At 35.9% G+C, this 20212-nt stretch overlaps 1 protein-coding gene across 1 annotated transcript in view; it reads right to left on the bottom strand.

Annotated features, from left to right (window-relative positions):
* Positions 1-20212, bottom strand: part of THSD7B (thrombospondin type 1 domain containing 7B) — a 727150-nt gene that overhangs the window by 69480 nt on the left and 637458 nt on the right. The window contains exon 16 of the mRNA XM_021695876.1: positions 17110-17260. Within this exon, the coding sequence (XP_021551551.1) occupies positions 17110-17260 (151 nt within the window). The remainder of the gene's footprint in view (positions 1-17109; positions 17261-20212) is intronic.

Raw genomic sequence — 20212 nt, 5'->3', positions numbered from 1 at the left:
AATTGGTACAGACATAATACAAAATGGTAGAAGTACATCAAAAAATTAAAAATAGTACTACCATAACATTCCAAAACATGGAAACAGCTTATGTGCCAGTTCGCAGAAAAATGGATAAGGAAAATGTGGTACATATACAATGGAATATTATTCAGCCAAAAAAAAAAGAGAATCCTGCTGTGACATGGATGAACCTCAAGGACATTAAGCTAAGTGAAGTAAGTCAGACAGAGAAAGACAAATACTGTATGATCTCACCTATATGTAGAGTCTAAAAATGTCAAATTCATTAAAACAGAGTAGAATAGTGGTGCCGTGGGCTGGGGGTGGGAAAAATGGAGAAAAACTGGTCAAAGGTACAAACATTCAATTATAAGATAAATACATTTTCAGTGTCTAATGTATAGCATGACAGCTATAGTTAACGATACTATACTGTATTCTTGAAACTTGCTAAGAGAGAAGAAGAGTTAATAGCTATTCTTCTCAAGCTATTCCAAAAAAAAAAAAAAAAAAAAACTTCCAAGTTCATTCTGAGGCCAGCGTTATCCTGATACCAAAACCAGATGAAGACTCCACTAAAAAAGAACTATAGGCCAATATCCCTGATGAACATAGATGCAAACATTCTCAATAAAATACTAGCAAACTGAATTCAACAATACATTAAAAAAAGCATTCACCACAATCAAGTGGGATTTATTCCAGGGTAGTTCAGTATTTGCAAATAAATCAACATGATACACCACATCAATAAGAGAGGATAAGAACGATATGATCATTTCAATAGATGAAAAAAAAAAAAAGGATCTGACAAAGTAGAACATCCATTCATGATAGGGACCCACTACAAAGTATGTTTAGAGAGTACATACCTCAAAATATTAAAGGTCGTCTATGAAAAACCCACAACTAATATTTTCCTCAATGAAAAAAAAATGAGAACTTTTCCTCTACATACAGTCAGGAACAAGACAGGGATGTCCATTCTTACCACTGTTATTTAACATAGTACTGGAAGTCCTAGCCACAGCAATCAGATAACAAAAAGAAATAAAAGGCATCCAAATGAGCAAGGGAGAAGTAAAACTTTCACTATTTGCAGATGACATGATACTATGTATAGAAAACCCTAAAGACTCCACCAAAAACTGCTAGGACTGATAAATGAATTCAATAAAGTTGCAGGATACAAAATCAATGTACAGAAATCTGTTGCATTTCTACCCACCCAAAATAAAACTGCAGAAAGAGAAATTAAGGAATCAATCCCATTTACAAGTGCACCAAAAATAATAAGATATCTAGGAATAAACCTAACCAAAGAGGTGAAAGACCTGTATTCTGAAAACTATAAAACACTGGTGAAAGTGAAGATGACACAGAGATTTGGGAAAACATTCCATGCTCATGGATTGAAAGAACAAATACTGTTAAAATGTCTATACTACCCAAAGCAATCTACACGTTTAATGCAATCCCTATCAAAATACCAACAGCATTTTTCACAGAGCTAGACCAAAAAATCCTAAAATGTGTATGGACCCAAAGAAGACCCCAAATAGCCAAAGCAACCATTAAAAAGAAAAGCTGGAGGCACCACAATTCCAGACCTCAAGTTATATTACAAAGCTGTGGTGATCAAATTGGTATGGTACTGGCACAAAAATAGACACATAGATCAACAGAACAGAAAACCCAGAAATGACCCTACAACTATATGGTCAATTAATCTTCAAAAAAGCAGGAATAACCAAAGAAAAAAAAAAGACAAATGGTATTGGGAAAACTGGACAGTAAGATACAAAAGAATGAAACAAGACCACTTTCTTATACCATACACAAAAATAAATTCAAAGTGGATTAAAGAACTAAATACGAGACTTGAAACCATTAAAATCCTAGAGAACACAGGCAGTAACCTCTTTGACACCAGATGTAGAAACTTCTTTCTAGATATATCTCCTGAGGCAAGGGAAATAAAAACAAAAATAAATGATTGGGACTACTTCAAAATAAAAAGCTTCTGCACAGCAAAGGAAATAAAACTAAAAGGCAACCTTCAAAATGGGAGAAGATATTTGCAAATGACAATCTGATAAAGGGTTAGTATCCAAATATGTAAAGAACTTATGAAACTCAACACTCAAAAAATGAGTAATCTAATTAGAAAATGGGCTGAAGACATGAATAGACATTTTTCCAAAGATGACATATGGATGGTCAACAGACACATGAAAAGATGCTCAACATCACTCATCATCAGGGAAATGCCAATCAAACCATAATGAGATATCACCTCATACATGTCAGAATGGCTAAAATCAACAACACAGGAAACAACAGGTGATGATGAGAGTGTAGAGAAAGGGGGACCCTCTTGTACTGCTGGTGGGAATGCAAACTGGTGCAGCCACTCTGGAAAACAGTATGGAGATTCCTCAAAAAGTTAAAAATAGAACTACCCTATGATCCAGCAGTTACACTACTAGGTATTTACCCAAAGAATACATAAATACTAATTCAAAGGGGTACATGTATCTTGATGTTTACAGCAGCATTATCTACTGTTGTAGCCAAAATAAGGAAAAAGACCATGTGTCCATTAATTGACAAATGGATAAAAAGATGTATGCACATACACACATGCAGATACACACACACACACACACACACAGGAATAATAAATCTTCCAGAGAAAGACAAATACCATATGATTTCACTTATATGTGGAATTTAGGAAACCAAACAAGCAAAGGGAAAAAAAGGAGAGAGGGAGGCAAACCAAGAAACAGACTCTTAACTATAGAGGAAAAAACTGATGGTTACCAGAGGGGAGATGGGTGGGGGGGATGGGTGAAATAGTTGATGGGGATTGAGGAGTGCACTTGTGATGAGCACAGGGCGCTGTATGAAAGTGTTGAATCACTATATTGTAACCTGAAGCTAATATTACACTGTATGTTAACTAATGGAATTTAAATAAAAACTTAAAAAATATAAATGTTCTCACCACAAAATCAGAAACAAAAAAAGATAACTATGTGAGGTGATGGATGTGTTAACCCCCCTATTGTGGGAATCATTTCACAACATGTATATATATCAAACTATCACACTGTACATCTTTAAACTTAAACAATGATATTTGTCTGTCTTTTCCCAATAAATCATGGAGAAAAGAAAAAAGAAAAACAAGAAAACTATGCCCCCAAGATAAAAGTAAATCAGTGCATTTAAAAAACAAATAGGTAATTGACGTGAACAGGCATTTTACAAATAAAATCTTTAAGTGGCCCACTCTCCCATGAAAAGTTACTCAACAGTATTAGTCATCAGAGAGATGCAAGTTGAAATCACAATGAGATATTACTACAAACCCAATGGAAAAGCTAAAATTTAAAAAGGAAAAAAAAAACTTGAAAACTTTTAATGTGGATGAAGATGTGTTAGACTTGGTATACTTGTGCATTGCTGGAAGTAGTGTAAAATGGTTCTCTAACTTTGAAAATTATCTGAATATTTTTTTTAAAAGATTTGAGTGAGAATAGGACTGCAGGTGTGAGTGGGAGAAGGGGCAAAGGGAGAGAATATCCAAGCAGACTGCCGATGAATGTGGAGCCCGATGTAGGGCTAGATCCCACAAGCTATGAGATCAGGATCTGAGGTGGAACCAAGATTCTGATGCTTAACTGACAGCCCCCCAGGCACCACTGAATATTTCTAATCTAAATATACACCTATCTTATGACCTGGTTATTCCACTCCTAAATATGTGCTCAAGAGAAATAAGTTCAGGGGTGAATGGGTGGCTCAGTCAGTTAAGAGTCTGCCTTCCACTCAGGTCATGATCTCAGGGTCCTGAGATCAAGCCCTGTGCATCGGGCTTCCTGCTCAGTGGGGAGCCTGCTTCTCCCTCTCCCTCGGTCTGCAGCTCCCCCTGCTTTTGCTCTATCAAATAAATAAATAAAATCTTTAAAAAAAAAAGAGAGAAATAAGTTCATATATCCAACAAATGACTCACAGAATGTTCACAGTAGCTATACTTACAATAGCCCTAAACTAGAAATGACCCAAATGTCCATTAACAAGAGAATGCATAAATAAATGATGCTATATTCCTACAATAAAATACTATTTAGTACTAAAAAAGAGCAAGGTATTGACCTGTTCAACACTAATAAATCTCAAACATACTGTATTAAGCAAAACAAGCTAGACAAAAGAATATATACTGTGTGATTCCATTTATATAATGTATAAGACATAAAGTTAATAAGATCAGACACAAAAGGGCACATATTGTAATATTCCAATTCCATGAAGTTAAGGCAAGCAAAACCAATAAATGTGATAAAAATAATAATAATAGTGGTAACTTGATGTATGGAATTGTGCATACAAAGCAAAAAGTGGCACCAAGGTAGGTGCCTATACGGTGCTAGGACTGGCCTACATTTTGATCTGTTTGGTGGTTAATCAGATGTATAAAAAGTAAAACTGTATTAAGTTGTACTCTTAAGATCTGTGCATTTTAATGTGTGAACTTTATACCTCATCAGAAGACTATTAAAAATTCCTAAAATTATAAAGGGAAAATGCACATATAATACCCTAAATCATACTACACTTGATAATAGAGAAATGCAGCATGGATAAAGATACATCCAGTAATAGATGGAAATGAGAGGGACTGTAGGAATAAAAGTTATGGTCTTAGAATATATTAAAGCATTTGAGCTTGAAGTTTTGTCATAATTAATAAACTCGAGGTATCATTCCAACTTGCTTGAGGTGATATTTATGATAAAGTATAGCAATTAAAGAAAGCAAAAAGAGTAATAGAAGAAAAAATTAGCATTTTCCATATGGAAATCTACAAATCATAAATGATTATATAAGATATAGAAGCTGATAAAAATGATCATTTAACTCCATAACTGCAGATTTTATTGACAAAGATAGTAAGTTTTTTTTAAAGATTTTATTTATTCATTTGAGAGAGCGAGAGAGAGTGCAAGAGAGAGCGAGCGAGCATGAGCAGGAGGGGAAGAGGGGGAGAGAGAATCTCAAACAGACTCTTTGCTGAGTGCAGAGCCTGACATGAGGCTTGATCCCAGGATCCTGAGATGACGATCTGAGCTGAAACCAAGAGTTGGAGGCTCAAACCAACTGTACCACCCAGGCGCCCCCAAAGATAGGAATTTAAGGGAAGAAATAAAACAAGCTAGATATCTTTGACACACAGTGTTCTTAATTAGTATTTTGTTCATAAGTTTATAACAGATAAAAATATATTTAAGGTTTTTTATAAAAATGAAAGAAAGTAGTAATATTAAAATACTGAAATGCATAAAAAATGCAAGGCACAGTCCATAAAGCCAAAGAAAACAACAGAAATCACAAGGATACATTTTTTTTAAAAGCGTAAAACACAACAGATGCTAGTTATAAAAATTAAAATTTAAACACTTCTATGAAAAGCCAAAAAAATTAATGTATACTTGTAATAAAAATCTTCTTTAAAAGAAAATATAGAAAAAATACTGAGTGAAGATAACACATATAAGAAGAAAGTAAAGCAGAAAAATCTATGTCAGATGAAATAAACAAGGCAAAATTCTGATGAAACAAAGATCAATTTAAAATTATTGAAGCAAACATTTATGAAACTTATTGTGCTAAATGACATGGTATTGAACTATAAAAATAAAACCCAATTATAAAGGAGAATTTGACAGAAATACACGTACTCTAGCAGACCACTGTCAGTCTATAACTTTCCAAGTTGGCTAATGACAAGCATGTATACAAGAATATTAAAAAATATAGAGCTGAATTTTCCCGCATATACATATGCATCCTAAGAAAGGCAGTAACTCATTTTTTTCAACCATAGTGCAACAGTAACAAATATTGATCCTATTCCAGTCTCCTAAGCAACCCTCAATACATTTTTAAAGCAAATTGGAAATAAATATTAAATAATTAGGAAAGCCACTGAAACTTAAAAACTTAAATATACTTTGAAAAAACAACTATTTAGGACACAAGGACATTTGTATCTTGATGGCCTTTTTAGTCAACAGTGAAAATGAGAATACTTCATACCAAATTTAAGGTCAGAGCCAAGTCCTTACTTAGTGTTCTAGCTACTCTTGTGCTGTCCACATTCTATTACAGATAAGTCCTATAATATCCTTTAAATTAATATTATTGAATGTTTCATTATTGCAAAAGATGGTAAATACATCAAAAAGTGATTTATTCTAGTTGGGAAAATACATACCTTAAAACTCAGAGGTAACAGATTGATAAATACAACAACCAAAAATAACAAAATAGAGAATAAAATAAAAAGACCAACATTGATCATGAAATGAAACCTTGAAATTGATATCACTAAAATAAATAAACTTCTGGCAAATCTAACCAAAATAAATGAAGAGAAAAAATATTAAACAGAAAAATTGAAAGGAGAGACAAAAACAGATGCAGGAAATCTCCTCCCGAGGGGAATTTTTAAATGTAGGGGGGAAAGAAAAGTGTGTTCCCACACTTAACTCAAGTGATAATAGAAATCCAGAATAAACTGATAAGCCTGGGAAATCGAGGACATAACTAAGGGTGTACTATCAAAAGGCTATGTCCAAACAGTTTTACAGACAAATTCTATCAGTCATTAAGCATCACATACTTTCTCAGATTTGTAAACGGTTTCAAAGCAGAGAAAAGTTTTAAGGCATGCAAAGTTTATTTAATAGCACTGAGATAACTCTGGCAGCAAAAGCTTACCATAGTGGAGCACCTGAGTGCCTCAGTTGGTTAAGCATCTGCCTTTGGCTCAGGTCATGTTCTCCTCCCCAAGGGGAATTTTTAAAAGTAGGGGAAAAAGAAAAGTATGTTCCCACACTTAACTCAAGGGATAATAGAAATCCATAATCTCTGGGTCCTGGGATCAGGCCCCACATCGGGCTCGGAGCCCTGTTGAGCAGAGAGTCTGCTTCTTCCTCTCCCCCTGCCCCTTCACCCGACTTGTGCTCTGTCTCTGTATCAAATAAATAAATAAAATCTTTAAAAAAAAAAACTGACAGGGCGCCTGGGTGGCTCAGTTGGTTAAACGACTGCCTTAGGCTCAGGTCATGATCCTGGAGTCCCGGGATCGAGTCCCGCATCGGGCTCCCTGCTCGGCAGGGGGTCTGCTTCTCCCTCTGACCCTCTTCCCACTCGTGCTGTCTCTCATTCTCTCTCTCTCAAATAAATAAATAAAATCTTAAAAAAATAAAAAATAAAAAAAAACCTGACAATAGTAATACATAAAAAGGAAATTTTAAGTCAATCTGAATTGTACAAATATGATGGAAAAGAACTAGAGTGTTCAATTATATAATATAGATACTAATATATGCTTATAAAAAGAAACTCAGTGGTATAATAAAAAATGTAATAGACTGTGAAAGATAGGATTATTTTTTCTGGGACAGCAAAGAGTTCACATAAAGAACTTACAAAACATCACGAATTCAGCAACTTATACACATGCACAGAGTAACTGTAATGTACGTCAAGTATTTAATCAAGAAAATCTAAAATCCACAACTGATAAAATTTCATACATGTGGAGAAATAAATATGTTACTATCACAGATGGGTATACTAGGCAAGTTGGTCATGGTGCCTGTCATGCCCAAATTACCATTACAGTTGGCCTCATCCTGCCCACAGTTCTAGCTCAGAAAACAATCATCTAACTGGCTCATGTCAGGATCAGGCTCTGTGTGCACCACATTGCTATGTCTTGACAAAAACTGCCTTTCTTTTCTTTTTTAAGATTGAGCCACCCAGTTACCCTGACCAAAACTGTTTCTCCCAGTATTAGCTATAGTAAGCAGCTCAGCCACCCAGTTACCCTGACCAAAACTGTTTGTATTAAGATTCAATTGAGAGAGATTTGGGTTAAAGATCAAAGACTATACACAACTCCTTCTGGAAATGCTATTAATATGATATTCAAGGGATTAAAATGAAAGTAAAGAAATTTGTTTTTAAAGGTGCACAAATGATTGCGGTGATGATGTTAATGTGAGGGTGCAAAGGCAAAATATTAAGAAACTGGAAAGCTGATGTGGTAACTGCCTTAGCTGACCTGAGAGTACTGAATCCCAAACCAACAACAGGTAAAAGGGAAATGAATTTGTTCTGGAGAGCCTCAACAGACTAGGAATTTGACCAGCAAGTAATCTGGAAAAGGAGGTGAAATTAGGGCTCAAAACTAGAGTACTCTTTGAAAGTCTGACCTTGTAGCCTCTGCCCACTTAGCATAGCCAGATGCTTGCCTTTCTTAACTCTAGTTAAAGACTAGACCTTTATTATTTAAAAAGAGGTAAAACACACCATATGTTAACTAACTAGAATTTAAATAAAATAAAAATTTGAAAAAAAAAAAGCTTGGAGACAAAATTAACCATTTTAAGTCATCTTCTTGCTAACAAATTGCAACAGAGATAACATGAGCTTATTTAACCTTCAGTAATCCTTGGTAGAATAAAAGTTTCATATTTAATGCTGATTAAAAATTAAATAAAACTTAAAAAAAGTAAAACAATTCTCTGCACCAGGGACACAAGACACAATTGAGCATAAAGCTAACATTTCGAAAATAAAGGGATGAGGTGAAAGGCTGCCTTTATAATAAACAATTAGACCTCTAGCCTTTTCTCCTACTTTGTTCTCACAGTATTGTCAACAGGATTATATGATCCAGATAACATTATCTGAGGACTACAGCCATCCCTAGCTTTAAAATAATTTCAGCTATTGCTTCCTTAAATATTTTTCTATCCACTCCCTACTCTCCTTGAAGGGCTCCAATTACAGTTACATTAAATCACTTGTTCATGTTCCTCAGATCACTTCATCTCTACTCTTTTTCCTTCAGTCTTTTTTTTTTCCTTGTTTAGTATAATTTTTATTACTATGTCTTAAAGTTCACTTATCATTTCTTCTGCAAAGTCTAATATGTTATTACTCCCATTTGGTACATTTTTAATTTCAGACATTATATTTTAGATCTCTAAAAGTTACATGTGGTTCTTTTCAGTATCTTCTATTTCATTCCTGTTTATTTTTTCCTTTAAATTCTAGCACATACTTAAAATATTTACTGTTGCTGTTTTAAGTTCCTTATCTTCAAATTCTATAATCTCTGCTATTTCTGGTTCTGCTTATATTGACTAGTTCTCCTCTAGCTTATGGATCACAGTTTGTTGCCTTCTCATACGTATTGTAACTGGGTATAAGATACATGCAGAGAAATGCAAGTATCATAGGAACTCAGCTCAATGACTTTTCAAAATGTGAAAACATTTGTATAAGCAGACCAGAGCTCAAGAAACAAATATTACCAGTTCTACCACCTAAGCCCCTATTATGCCAATCTAATCCATATAAACCCAATGATATTCCACCATTGCTAGAAGTAAAAGTTTTCTGCCCTAATTCTCTTTGAACCAGTCTTATAGTCATGCTGGTTTAATTATTAAAAAGTTAATTAATTTGTATGAGTCATGTTTTTAATTTTCTATAATCAGAGTCCTACAAGGTTATATTTTGCTGTCATTGTGATTAGTCATTATCTCCTAGAAAGATATACAGAAGTACTTATGGATGAAATGATATGACATGTAGGATATACTTTAAAGTCATCTATTGGAGAAGGGTTAAGTGGAGGAGAAAAATTATTGTACGTAGATAATTATTGAAGCTGTGTGATCACTGCTGATGCTGGATAATTAACTTATGGGATTCATTATACTATTTTTTGAGAATTTCTTTTAAAAAAATCTCTATTTTTAAGTAGAGATAAAGATAAGTAGAGTAGAGGCAGATAGGAAGAGAGACAGAGACAGAGATACGAAAAGCAATGGAACACTTATTTTGTATTCCAGATTGGTGATAGTGAGATTCAAAGAAATCACACTGTATAAGAAAGAAGAACAATCAAATTAAATTTAAAAAGCTGGAGCAGCCCAAAAACTCCTTTATAGGATTATGCATGAAATGAGGCCCCTTTCTGCAGGGCCTAATGTAATTCTGGAAGTAAGACTGGTTCTAGGTTATATTAAATCTCATTGTACACTGGGGTAAAATACTCCACAAATCTCTGAGTAATCAATTATTGGCTTCTGATAAAGAGCCAACATCAATTTAACAAAAACAACCAGAGTTTGCAGTCCAGAATATAGAAAATTATCATCATTCTCCTCCTCTGGCTTTCAGTTGTGAGTCAAAGAAAAGCACTAGGCAGCTTGAGGGTCGTGACCATTAGACATGGCCCCAGAGACCAATACAGGTTGTCACCTGCATGTTATGGACTGAGGAGAGATTGATAAAGTGCTTGGCGGTGAATAATACTAGTAGTATACATCCGGGTACATTGTTTCCCTGGAACCATAACTCTTAGAGTGCTGTTTCAGTGCTAAAGTCCTAAAAATGCTGAGTCACCAGTAATAAAATGTCATTGTTGACAGCCTTTACCAAAAATAACATTGGAGCACCATGATAAAAATAAGGTTTTCCTTTTTTTCTTTTTTTCCTCTTTTTTAAGAGGAATTTTTTTTTATAATTTTTTTAAAATGTTTTATTTATTTATTCATGAAAGTCAGAGAGAGAGAGAGAGGCAGAGGCAGAGGGAGAAGCAGGCTCCCCGCCTAGCAGGGAGCCCGATGCGGGACTCAATCCCAGAAATCTGGGATCATGGCCTGAGCCGAAGGCAGACGCTTAACCATCTGAGCCACCCAGGCGCCCCTTTTTTAAGAGGAATTTTAAGAGGATTTTATTTTATTTTTATTTTTTTAGAGAGAGAGCATGAGCAGGGGGAGGGGCAGAAGGAGAGGGACAAGTGAACTCCCCACTGAGCCCACGTCAGGGGCTCGATCCTAGGACCCTGAGATCATGACCTGAGCTGAAGTCAGACGCTTAACCGAATGAACCAGCCAGGAGCCCCTAAAATAAGGTTTTTCTTAACCCTCAAATGCTTAGTTCTGGAGGACTTAGAAAATTCGTCTGCAGGGGCGCCTGGGTGGCTCAGTTGTTGAGCATCTGCCTTCGGCTCGGGTCCTGATCCCGGAGTCCTGGGATCGAGCCCCGCGTTGGGCTCCCTGCTCGGCGGGAAGCCTTCTTCTCCCTCTCCCACTCCCCCTGTTTGTGTTCCCTCTCTCGCTCTCTCTCTGTCAAATAAATAAATAAAAATCTTAAAAAAAAAAAAAAAAAAGAATTTGTCTACATTTCTCTTTCTCTTTTCAAGAAGTTTCTTCACCTGGAAGAGTAATGGTAGTGTAGATCTGTCAGTGTATACCTGTATTGGCTTTCACTGATGTATCCCACACACAAAGAGTCAGAGAAAAAAGTATAGAAATAAGGTCTTTTGGAAGCACAATATTAAGACTATGAAAGAATACAGTTTCAATTGCACTTAAGCCCTATATAGTTTCTTTGCAAAGTCTTCCTTTGTGATGCTTCTTCAGAGGTTGTCCTGGTAATAAGGCAAAGATTTAGAATCACTGTTTGATCATGAGGTTGCATGCAGACTACAGTTAAATGAGTCTCCAGTTCCTACAGTGTAAGAGGATGCCTGGCTATAGCTCTAACCAGCTTTTGATGTTCAGCTGGAAGTGAATCAATTAAAGTTCAAGTAGGTTTGCTAAACTTAGGTCATCTTTCTGGAGAGGGTTTGCAAAAGCTTTGCATACTTTCTGTAAAGTATACATCAGTTTGGAAATTCACCTCCAGGACCCTCTTTGCTTTCTCCTATCAACATTATTGTTTAAGAAATTCCTTTGTTGAGCTTCCAAGGAGAGTCAGAAATAGAAAATCTGTATTACTCAATGGCAAATTTCTGTAAGGATTGGCAGCATACATGAAGAGAACTAATATATTCTTTTAGATATGTCAAGGGCTGAGCAGTTTCTGAATTTAGAAATTTATAAACCTCTCTTGAAGAATAGATGATTCTATGAATACTCATCAGCATAATATGAAGAATAAGGATTAAAATGGGAAATAAGATTAGATAGACAAAAGATAAATACTTGGTAATAAACAATGAACTATTATATAAATGTACTTGTCATGTGTATGTACAACATACACATGTGTATTTATATATACCTTTAAGGAGTGAACACTATTGCAAAGGTTTTTAAATGTATAATTCCATAAACTTCCTTTCCCATTAAAGCATTCCACAGAAGTGAGCATATTGGAGTAAAAAAATAATGAGGGGTGTGTGTGTGTGTGTGCGCACGCGCGCACACGCACACGTTGTGGGAACATGAAAAAACAAGAACATAAAAATAAGTGAAACACAGTTTTCCATTTTCTTCAAATTCTGCCTTTAATTGTGTTTGTTTTGCTTCATCCATTTACAGTCTCCAGTTCTTGCCAATACAGTTAAAATGATCCCAACACAATTTTTAATGGCTTTGTCTTGTTTGCTCTTTGGTATGGTTTGCAATTGGCAGTCACTTTAAGGTCAGGGACCCATTCATTTGAAGTTATCTTTCTGATGCCTTATTTTTTGGGACTGCTATCAAATTAGGCATAAGTCATTTTTCAGCAAAGGAGGTGACATTTTATTTCTGTAATATCCTATAATAACCCATTTTGTGCGAAAGAAGGGATATTTCCTGCATAACTTAGAAAATATATAGCAACTTGTCTTAGGTTTCCCAACCACACTGTAAACAAGGCAAGGGGGAGCTTTGATCTGCTTCTTCTTTTTCCTTTTTTTTAAACAAACCTGTATTAGGTAATACTCTGTGCTGTTCACTTTATACACATTATCTCTAATTTCTAAATAATCTGGAAAAACAACGACCATTGTTCTTATTTTCCTGATGAGGAACCTGTAACTCAGAGGTTTAAGTAACTTGTCCACAGTCCCACAGCAGCAAGGGTTCCTGGGCATTAGATCACATGCTTTTTTGTGGCTCCTTTTCTTTTCCCCCCTTGGCAAACTATTCAAATGAAGTAGATTATGGAATTTAGAAGTATCTTCCTTCACAAATAAAATAGCCAAAGTAAACCAGAAAAGGAGACAAGAGATTTTACCAGTTAGCATATTCTCTAGGACAGGTAGCACGGATTCTGTTTCTTCTGTAGTGGTTAGGGGTTATGTACGGATTACATGGGCTTAAGCAGTCACTGTGCTTTTTACTAGCTCTTTAAAAGCAGCACATTACTAACCTGAGACTCAGTTTACTCATCTATACATTGGGGGATAATAGTATCTATTTTGTAGTGGCATTTTGCAGATTAAGTAGGAAAATAAATATAAAGTACTAACCACATTGTCTGGCACATGGAAAGCATCTGCAAATATAAGCTAAGTAACCAGTTAATACTAATGTTTACTCAATATTCAACAAAAAGTTGATTCAAGTGAGGCTGAGAAAAAACATGGCTTGAATGTAATGGCCGACAGCCTTATGACTCAAAGTGTGTTCCCAGAATAGCAGAATCAGCATTACCTGGCAATTTTCTAAATGCCAACTCATGGGCCCCACCCAGATGTACTGAATCAGAATCTCTGAGACGGGGCAGAGCTGCTGTGTGTTAACACACTTTCTAGATGCTTCTTATGTCTGCTACTGTGAGAGTCACTGACTCGGAGGTTAGGAAGTACACTTAATCATTTTACATATTGTCTACCACTTTATTAGTAAACATTGTATGAAGTGATAAACACTGCTACTCAGTTATTGAATTCTTTGCTATCCATACACAGTATGTACTTCTAAAGATGCTGAGGGCTACGATTCCTTGGTAGCAGTGATGGTCTGTCATATATGTTTGGCCTCAAAGTGTAGGATACCTACTGAGAATTCAAGACAATAGTTTTACTTGATTAATTGGTTTTGCTAAGTTTCTTTTAATTAACCGGCAAATCTACTTACTTTACTATGTTTAAAATACATTAAGTTTATTTCACATTAAATATAGATTTTATAGCTAAATCAAAATATAAATTTCAGAGTACTTTATAGATATATAAGAGAAACATATTTTAGTCTCAGAAATATCCTGAGATTGTTTTTTGGTGGGGGAGTAGGGTGGACTTTGTTTGTTTGGTTATGTGTTTGACTCTGAAGAAGTGCCGTGGGAAGAAAAAGATGAAAGAGAAACATAGTGAATTGGTCCTATTGACACATGTCACACTGCAGACTATCAAAGGAGAATTTGGTAAAATAATGGCCAATATTTAGATCCATGAATCAGAACATGCTACAGAGAACAATTACACAATAATTGTTTTATTCTGCTCCGAAAATGTACATTGAAGTGCTAATTAAACTTCAGGCACAAAGACCCAGATTGCTAACTTCGCTAGAATCATGATCATGATCATTGTCAAGTACTGCTTAAGCACCTATGATGTTGGGGCATTATGCTAAGATGTTGCAATTTATTAAAATTATGTAACATATTTAAGAGATGGGGAAAATAATCAGGTATGAGCCCTGATTACTATTTTTTTTTTCCATTTTAAAGTCTTTATTTACACTTGAGAGCATCATGGCATATGAGAAAGAGCTAGGCCATTGTGGTCGAACAGACCTGAGACTGGATAAATGTCTATCATCATAGCACAGTGTTAGAAAATTCCAGCACAGTGCTTATTACATAAGATGTGCTCAATGAAAGTTATTACTGTCGTCATAGCTATGATGATGATGATGATGATAATGTAACTTAGCAGGTGCATAAGCAGTTGACAGAACAACCCTCTCACTTCACGCTGACAAGTAACTGCCTATGTCGTCTTCCAGACACATGAAAGGAGGCTGAAATGTTTTTTCTATCTCCAATTTCTAAATGCTCCAAAAATAGTTTAATTATGTTTGGAAAAGTAAACCTTGAAGGAAATTGCCTTAGAAACCCAAAGAAATAAACACAGAATGCCAGGCCATTACAACATTGTATAAAATGCTCCTATAACAGACATTTTAGCTCAGTGGCCAGAATCCTTGACTTAAAAGGGCAACATTTTCATTGTAAAGTTCTTATAGCTTAATGGAGTTTATTATGAGCAAATTACAAAAAAAAGCAAAGTGAGTAAGATCATGACCTCTACATTTAATTTAACTTACTCAGAATGCTAATTCTGCAAGTTGATTAATAATGTATGCTGCCACATTTTCTAAAGTGTGGTCATAGAATAATCATACAGACCAGCAACTTGCTTTATTCTTAAAATAAATGCTGCATCTTTTTTTTTTATTCTTATGTTAATCCCCATACATGACATCATTAGTTTTAGATGAAGTGTTCCATGATTCATTGTTTGTGCATAACACCCAGTGCTCCATGCAGAACGTGCCCTCCTCAGTACCCACCACCAGGCTAACCCATCCTCCCACCCCCCTCCCCTCTAGAACCCTGTTTGTTTTTCAGAGTCCATCGTCTCTCATGGTTCGTCTACCCCTCCAATTTCCCCCGCTTCATTCTTCCCCTCCCGCTACCTTCTTCTTTTTTTTTTTTTTAACATATATTGCATTATTTGTTTCAGAGGTACAGATCTGAGATTCAACAGTCTTGCACAATTCACAGCGCTTACCAGAGCACATACCCTCCCCAGTGTCTATCACCCAGTCACCCCATCCTTCCCACCCCACCCCCCACTCCAGCAACCCTCAGTTTGTTTCCTGAGATTAAGAATTCCTCATATCAGTGAGATCATATGATACATGTCTTTCTCTGTTTGACTTTAAATGCTGCATCTTAAAGAAGGGAAAGTATGGGTCTAAATCCACTTCAATTCATCCAAGGTAAGGAAGCCAAGGACGTAATAGCAAAGGCTTTGGCTTCATCAGATAGTATAAAGTTTAGCCCAGCTGCATCACTTATTCAGTGCAAGCTACTTAGCTTTCCTGAGAATCAGCTTCTCCATCTGTACAATGGGACTGATAATAGTATGTACTTAATAGGATTGTTATGGGTACTAAAGAGAAAAATTTTACATGTGCCTTGCACACAGTAAGTGCTCAATAAATGTTAACTTTTCTTATATTTAAGTTACACACAAAATAAGCAGAACCAACATTCCATGCCCACAAATCAGCCTTAATTAATACCTCTTCATCTTAATATTGTGTTGTCCTAGCCCCCCAAAAAACAACAAAGAAAAAATAACAACAAAGGGAAATCTCTTTCAGGAATAGAATTATGGAAATGTCAAAGATAAGGTTGCAAAAATTAATGATGAATCAATAATTCAAAACTGCAAATACAGAGTATTAACTGATCTCAAAAATATCTTCCATTTCTATACAAAGATTTTACACAATCTTCCCACAAATTGTATCACCACTGAATTCAGAGTAAACCTAAGTCTCCCTTCCTAATGTTTGAAGCCATATAACATAATCCTTATCCTCATTTTCTTTTTTAGCTCTTTAAGCCAAAATAAAAGTCTAAACTATCAGAGTTTAGCTTCTGAGAATATTAAGTGGAACCATTCTATTTGAGGAGTATTTATTTTTCCATAGTCACGTTATGTTTCCTTTTTTTTTTTTTAAAGAAAAAAAATAAAGGCAAATGCTTTAGATTTTTAAAATGGGTTTTTTGGGGTTTTTTTTGTCAGCTTTGGAAGAAGAACATGACAAAAGAACACCTCATCTTTGGGGAAAACAGCAAAAGGCAAAAACAGATCATCACGAACAGAAGCTAAATTACACAGTAGAGTTGAGCTACTAAGATATAATTGATTCTGCCAGGATAAAAATGGAACAGAACCAAGAGATTATAATGAGAATCATTTTGGTACTAAAGAAGACCCCTTTAACAATGGGTGTGCATTCGAATCCTAGTATAATCATTATAGGCTCATTTTCCTTGTCCGTGTTCCCATGATAAAGGCCTTAAGAGAAGCACTGCCATTTTAAATTGCTCAGTCTCGCTTGCTAAATTTTTTTTCCTTCCTTCTTAGGTAAAATTATGTTCTTGTGTTACTAGAAGAATGTTTTGGAGAGCAAGTACTGTGAATATATAGTAGCCAACAGTGAAGGCAGCGCTGGAGGATTAGGGTATTGACAAGGGAAGAGAAATTACCTGTGGGCATTTGCTCCAAGGCCCCCACTCGGACATGACACATTCACTGGGACACAGAAGAGAGCACGACTGGGTTTCTGGGGGAATTTCATCCTGGCTGCACAGGCTGTTATCCACGGCTCCCCCTTCACTATCAGCAGCATTCACACATCTGCAAGGCAAGAACAAGGATAAAACAGTGGAGACTTAAAAAGAGTGGAGAGTAAATGTAAAGTAGTTATGCTATACCATAGTTACCCCTCAAAGATAATTAAACATAAAATAGACCAGCAGAGAAATCAAGGGGAAAAAAGTTCCTTCTTCAGCCTGTTGACCTTTACTGAGTGATAACCCTTCAGTAAGCAGAGCAAGAGAGAAAAATGGGAAGACTGAGGTCCACTGCCATTCTGAAAGAACTCTCCATCTCGAGGGACCTACTCTATTTTTACTCGGGTCCAGCACAGAGTGGATTTTCTTTTTACTGTAACAAATCTTGAAGGCTCTTCTTCTCTGAATGAGTTCATCACTTTGTAATAGGGAGAGCCTTCCTAGTTCCTGTGACTCTCTGAGACCTTTCCTACACTTCTATCTCATATCAACCACCTTTCCTAATCTCTGTCCAACACATTTAAGGTCATAGCCAAGTAATGTGAAACATAATTAAACATGTTTTTCTCTCAGGTATTTTCTGCATTTCAGTAAGGAATTTTGGTATCATAAGCCAAAGGGTAATTAATATGTAAGCATTTTCATGTGGCATTTGAACACACAGTATACAGATGCTTGGCCTAATCTGTATTGGGCTTTGAGATAAGTGCTGGCCAAGGCAAGATAAATAATCATGCTATTGATTCAATCAAATCAAAACCAAAGTGTTATACCATTATATATCCACCAGAATGGCTTCAATAAAAAATACGGAAAATATCAAGGGTTGGCAAGAAGAGGCAACAACTGTAACTCTTCTTACTCTGCTGGCTGGAGCATAATATTCTTTGGAAAACTAGTTGGCAGTATCTACTAAAGGGCAACATACACATATCATATGACCCAACAATTCTATGTCTATATACATACACAAAAGAAATGTGCACCAAAAAAGGAAAAAAAAACTGACAGAAAATATTCATATTAGCACTATTCATAATCATCCAAACTAGAAATAGTCCAATTGTTCAACAAGGTCAATAGATAACTATATTGTGGTAAATGATGGGAATGCATGAACGACTATTACATGATGGAACGTGGGTGAAGCTCAAAAATTGAATGCTGCACAAAGAAGCTAGACACCAAAGAATATGCTGTATGATTTCATTCACAGAAATAAATAGGCAATATCATCTATGCTGTCAGAAGTCAGAGTAGTGGTTACCTTTGGGGGAATGGTTACTTACTACTAGGGGCTTAAGGTAGTCCTGGTAATATTTTGTTTCTTGGCCTCTGAGCTGGTTACACAGTCGTGCCCCTGCTGTGAAAATTCATTCAACTATACCCTGAGTGGGCATTTCTCTGTATTTATATTAAATCTCAATTAGAATTTTATGTTTGAATTATTTTTCAAAAAATATTTAAGAAAGACTAGCTACATGCAAACCTCTTTTGCTAGGCATGGGAAACACACTTAGTATTTGTTAATAATAATTCATTTAGTAAATATTTTTGAGGACTGTGTACCAGGTCCTTGCCTGGTTGCTGGGGTACAGATTTAAAAAAAAAAAAGAGAGAGAGAGAGAGATAAGATCCCTATTGTTGTAACACTTTCCTTCAAGTGATAATAATCAAAGTGAAGGTGAAAATGATAATGACAGTGAGATAAGTGGTGCCATTTGCTGATCTGATCACTTGGGACACAATGCCACAGCCAAGGAGTAAGCATTTTAAGACCCATACGATGGAGAGCTTTTGGTGCCCCCCAAATCATGCTAGGCTAGAATGAGTTATCCTATACATTAGGAGTTTCTTTTATACATATAATTTTTTTTAATTCAGGAAAATTGCAAAGTGGTCTATTACCTTGTACAATAGAAAGTAAGCTTTATGAGGTGCCAAGTAATGAAAAACTGTACATTGTATAAACAAGGTTTACACCAAAAGGTAGAAGAGGTAAGGAATGTCTTCTAATACAGGGAGGCCTGGTATAGAGCCATCTGTGGACTTTAATTTCTTTTGTGGTAATAGTCAATAGTGGAAGGAGGGACCACAAAAAAGCTTGTGTGTCTTGTTACAGACAAACTTAAAAGCTGGAAATTGCTTTCCTTCTTGCCTGCATACTCTCTGCTGATGTTCTTTTATTATTTCACCGAGAAAGAAGAGATAAGACTTCTGGTCAGTGGTGTCCAGTTGAATGTACACATTAGTCTTTGTTCACTCCTAATACGCCACAAAAACGATCGTAAAGGAATTTGTTACCAAAAAAACCCACAAAAAACCCACAAACAAAGAAAACTCAAAAACCCAAGATGGGAGGAAAGGCATTACCCTACAAGGACAAAGAACATGGGAAAGGACAAAGAAAACAAATGGAAAACAGATGAACTAGAGGTAACTTACCATACCAAGAAAGCTGAAATACTAAGACTTCAAGGAAAAACAAAGAAAGTAACTCCATTTACACCACAGAAAACATAAAAAATTCAGGAGCTTGGGGCACCAAGTACCTCTGGAAATGTGGATGAAGGTGAGGCTGAAAAACTGGAAGATTTACTGAAAGTATGTTTAAGAAGTACCTGGGTCCTCAGACCTCCCACAATCCACAGGGCTAGGTGATGGCCCCTCCCCACCCCCCTGCAGATAACTGAAGGTTTATTATCTGGAAAGGGCCACAAAAAGAGACAGTCTCTGGGCTAGAGAACACATGGCTCACTTAAGGATGAGAATATCATATTGAAAACAAGGGTTTAAGTACAAGTTAATACACTGGAAGAATTATCACAAACCTAGTGGTTTAAAAAATGAAAATTATTATCTTATAATTCTGTAGTATAGAAATCCAACATGGATCTCACTAAGCTAACATCAATGCTTTGGTAGAGCTGGATTCCTTTCTGGAGGCTCTAGAGGAGAGACCACTTCCTTAGCTCTTTCCAGATTCCAAGGGCTACCCACATTACCTGGGCATGGC

Source organism: Neomonachus schauinslandi, chromosome 3 (genome assembly GCF_002201575.2).
Source record: "Neomonachus schauinslandi chromosome 3, ASM220157v2, whole genome shotgun sequence".
Lineage (NCBI taxonomy): Eukaryota > Metazoa > Chordata > Mammalia > Carnivora > Phocidae > Neomonachus > Neomonachus schauinslandi.
Note: the sequence above shows the minus strand (reverse complement) of the source record. Positions and strands in the feature narration are given on the sequence as shown.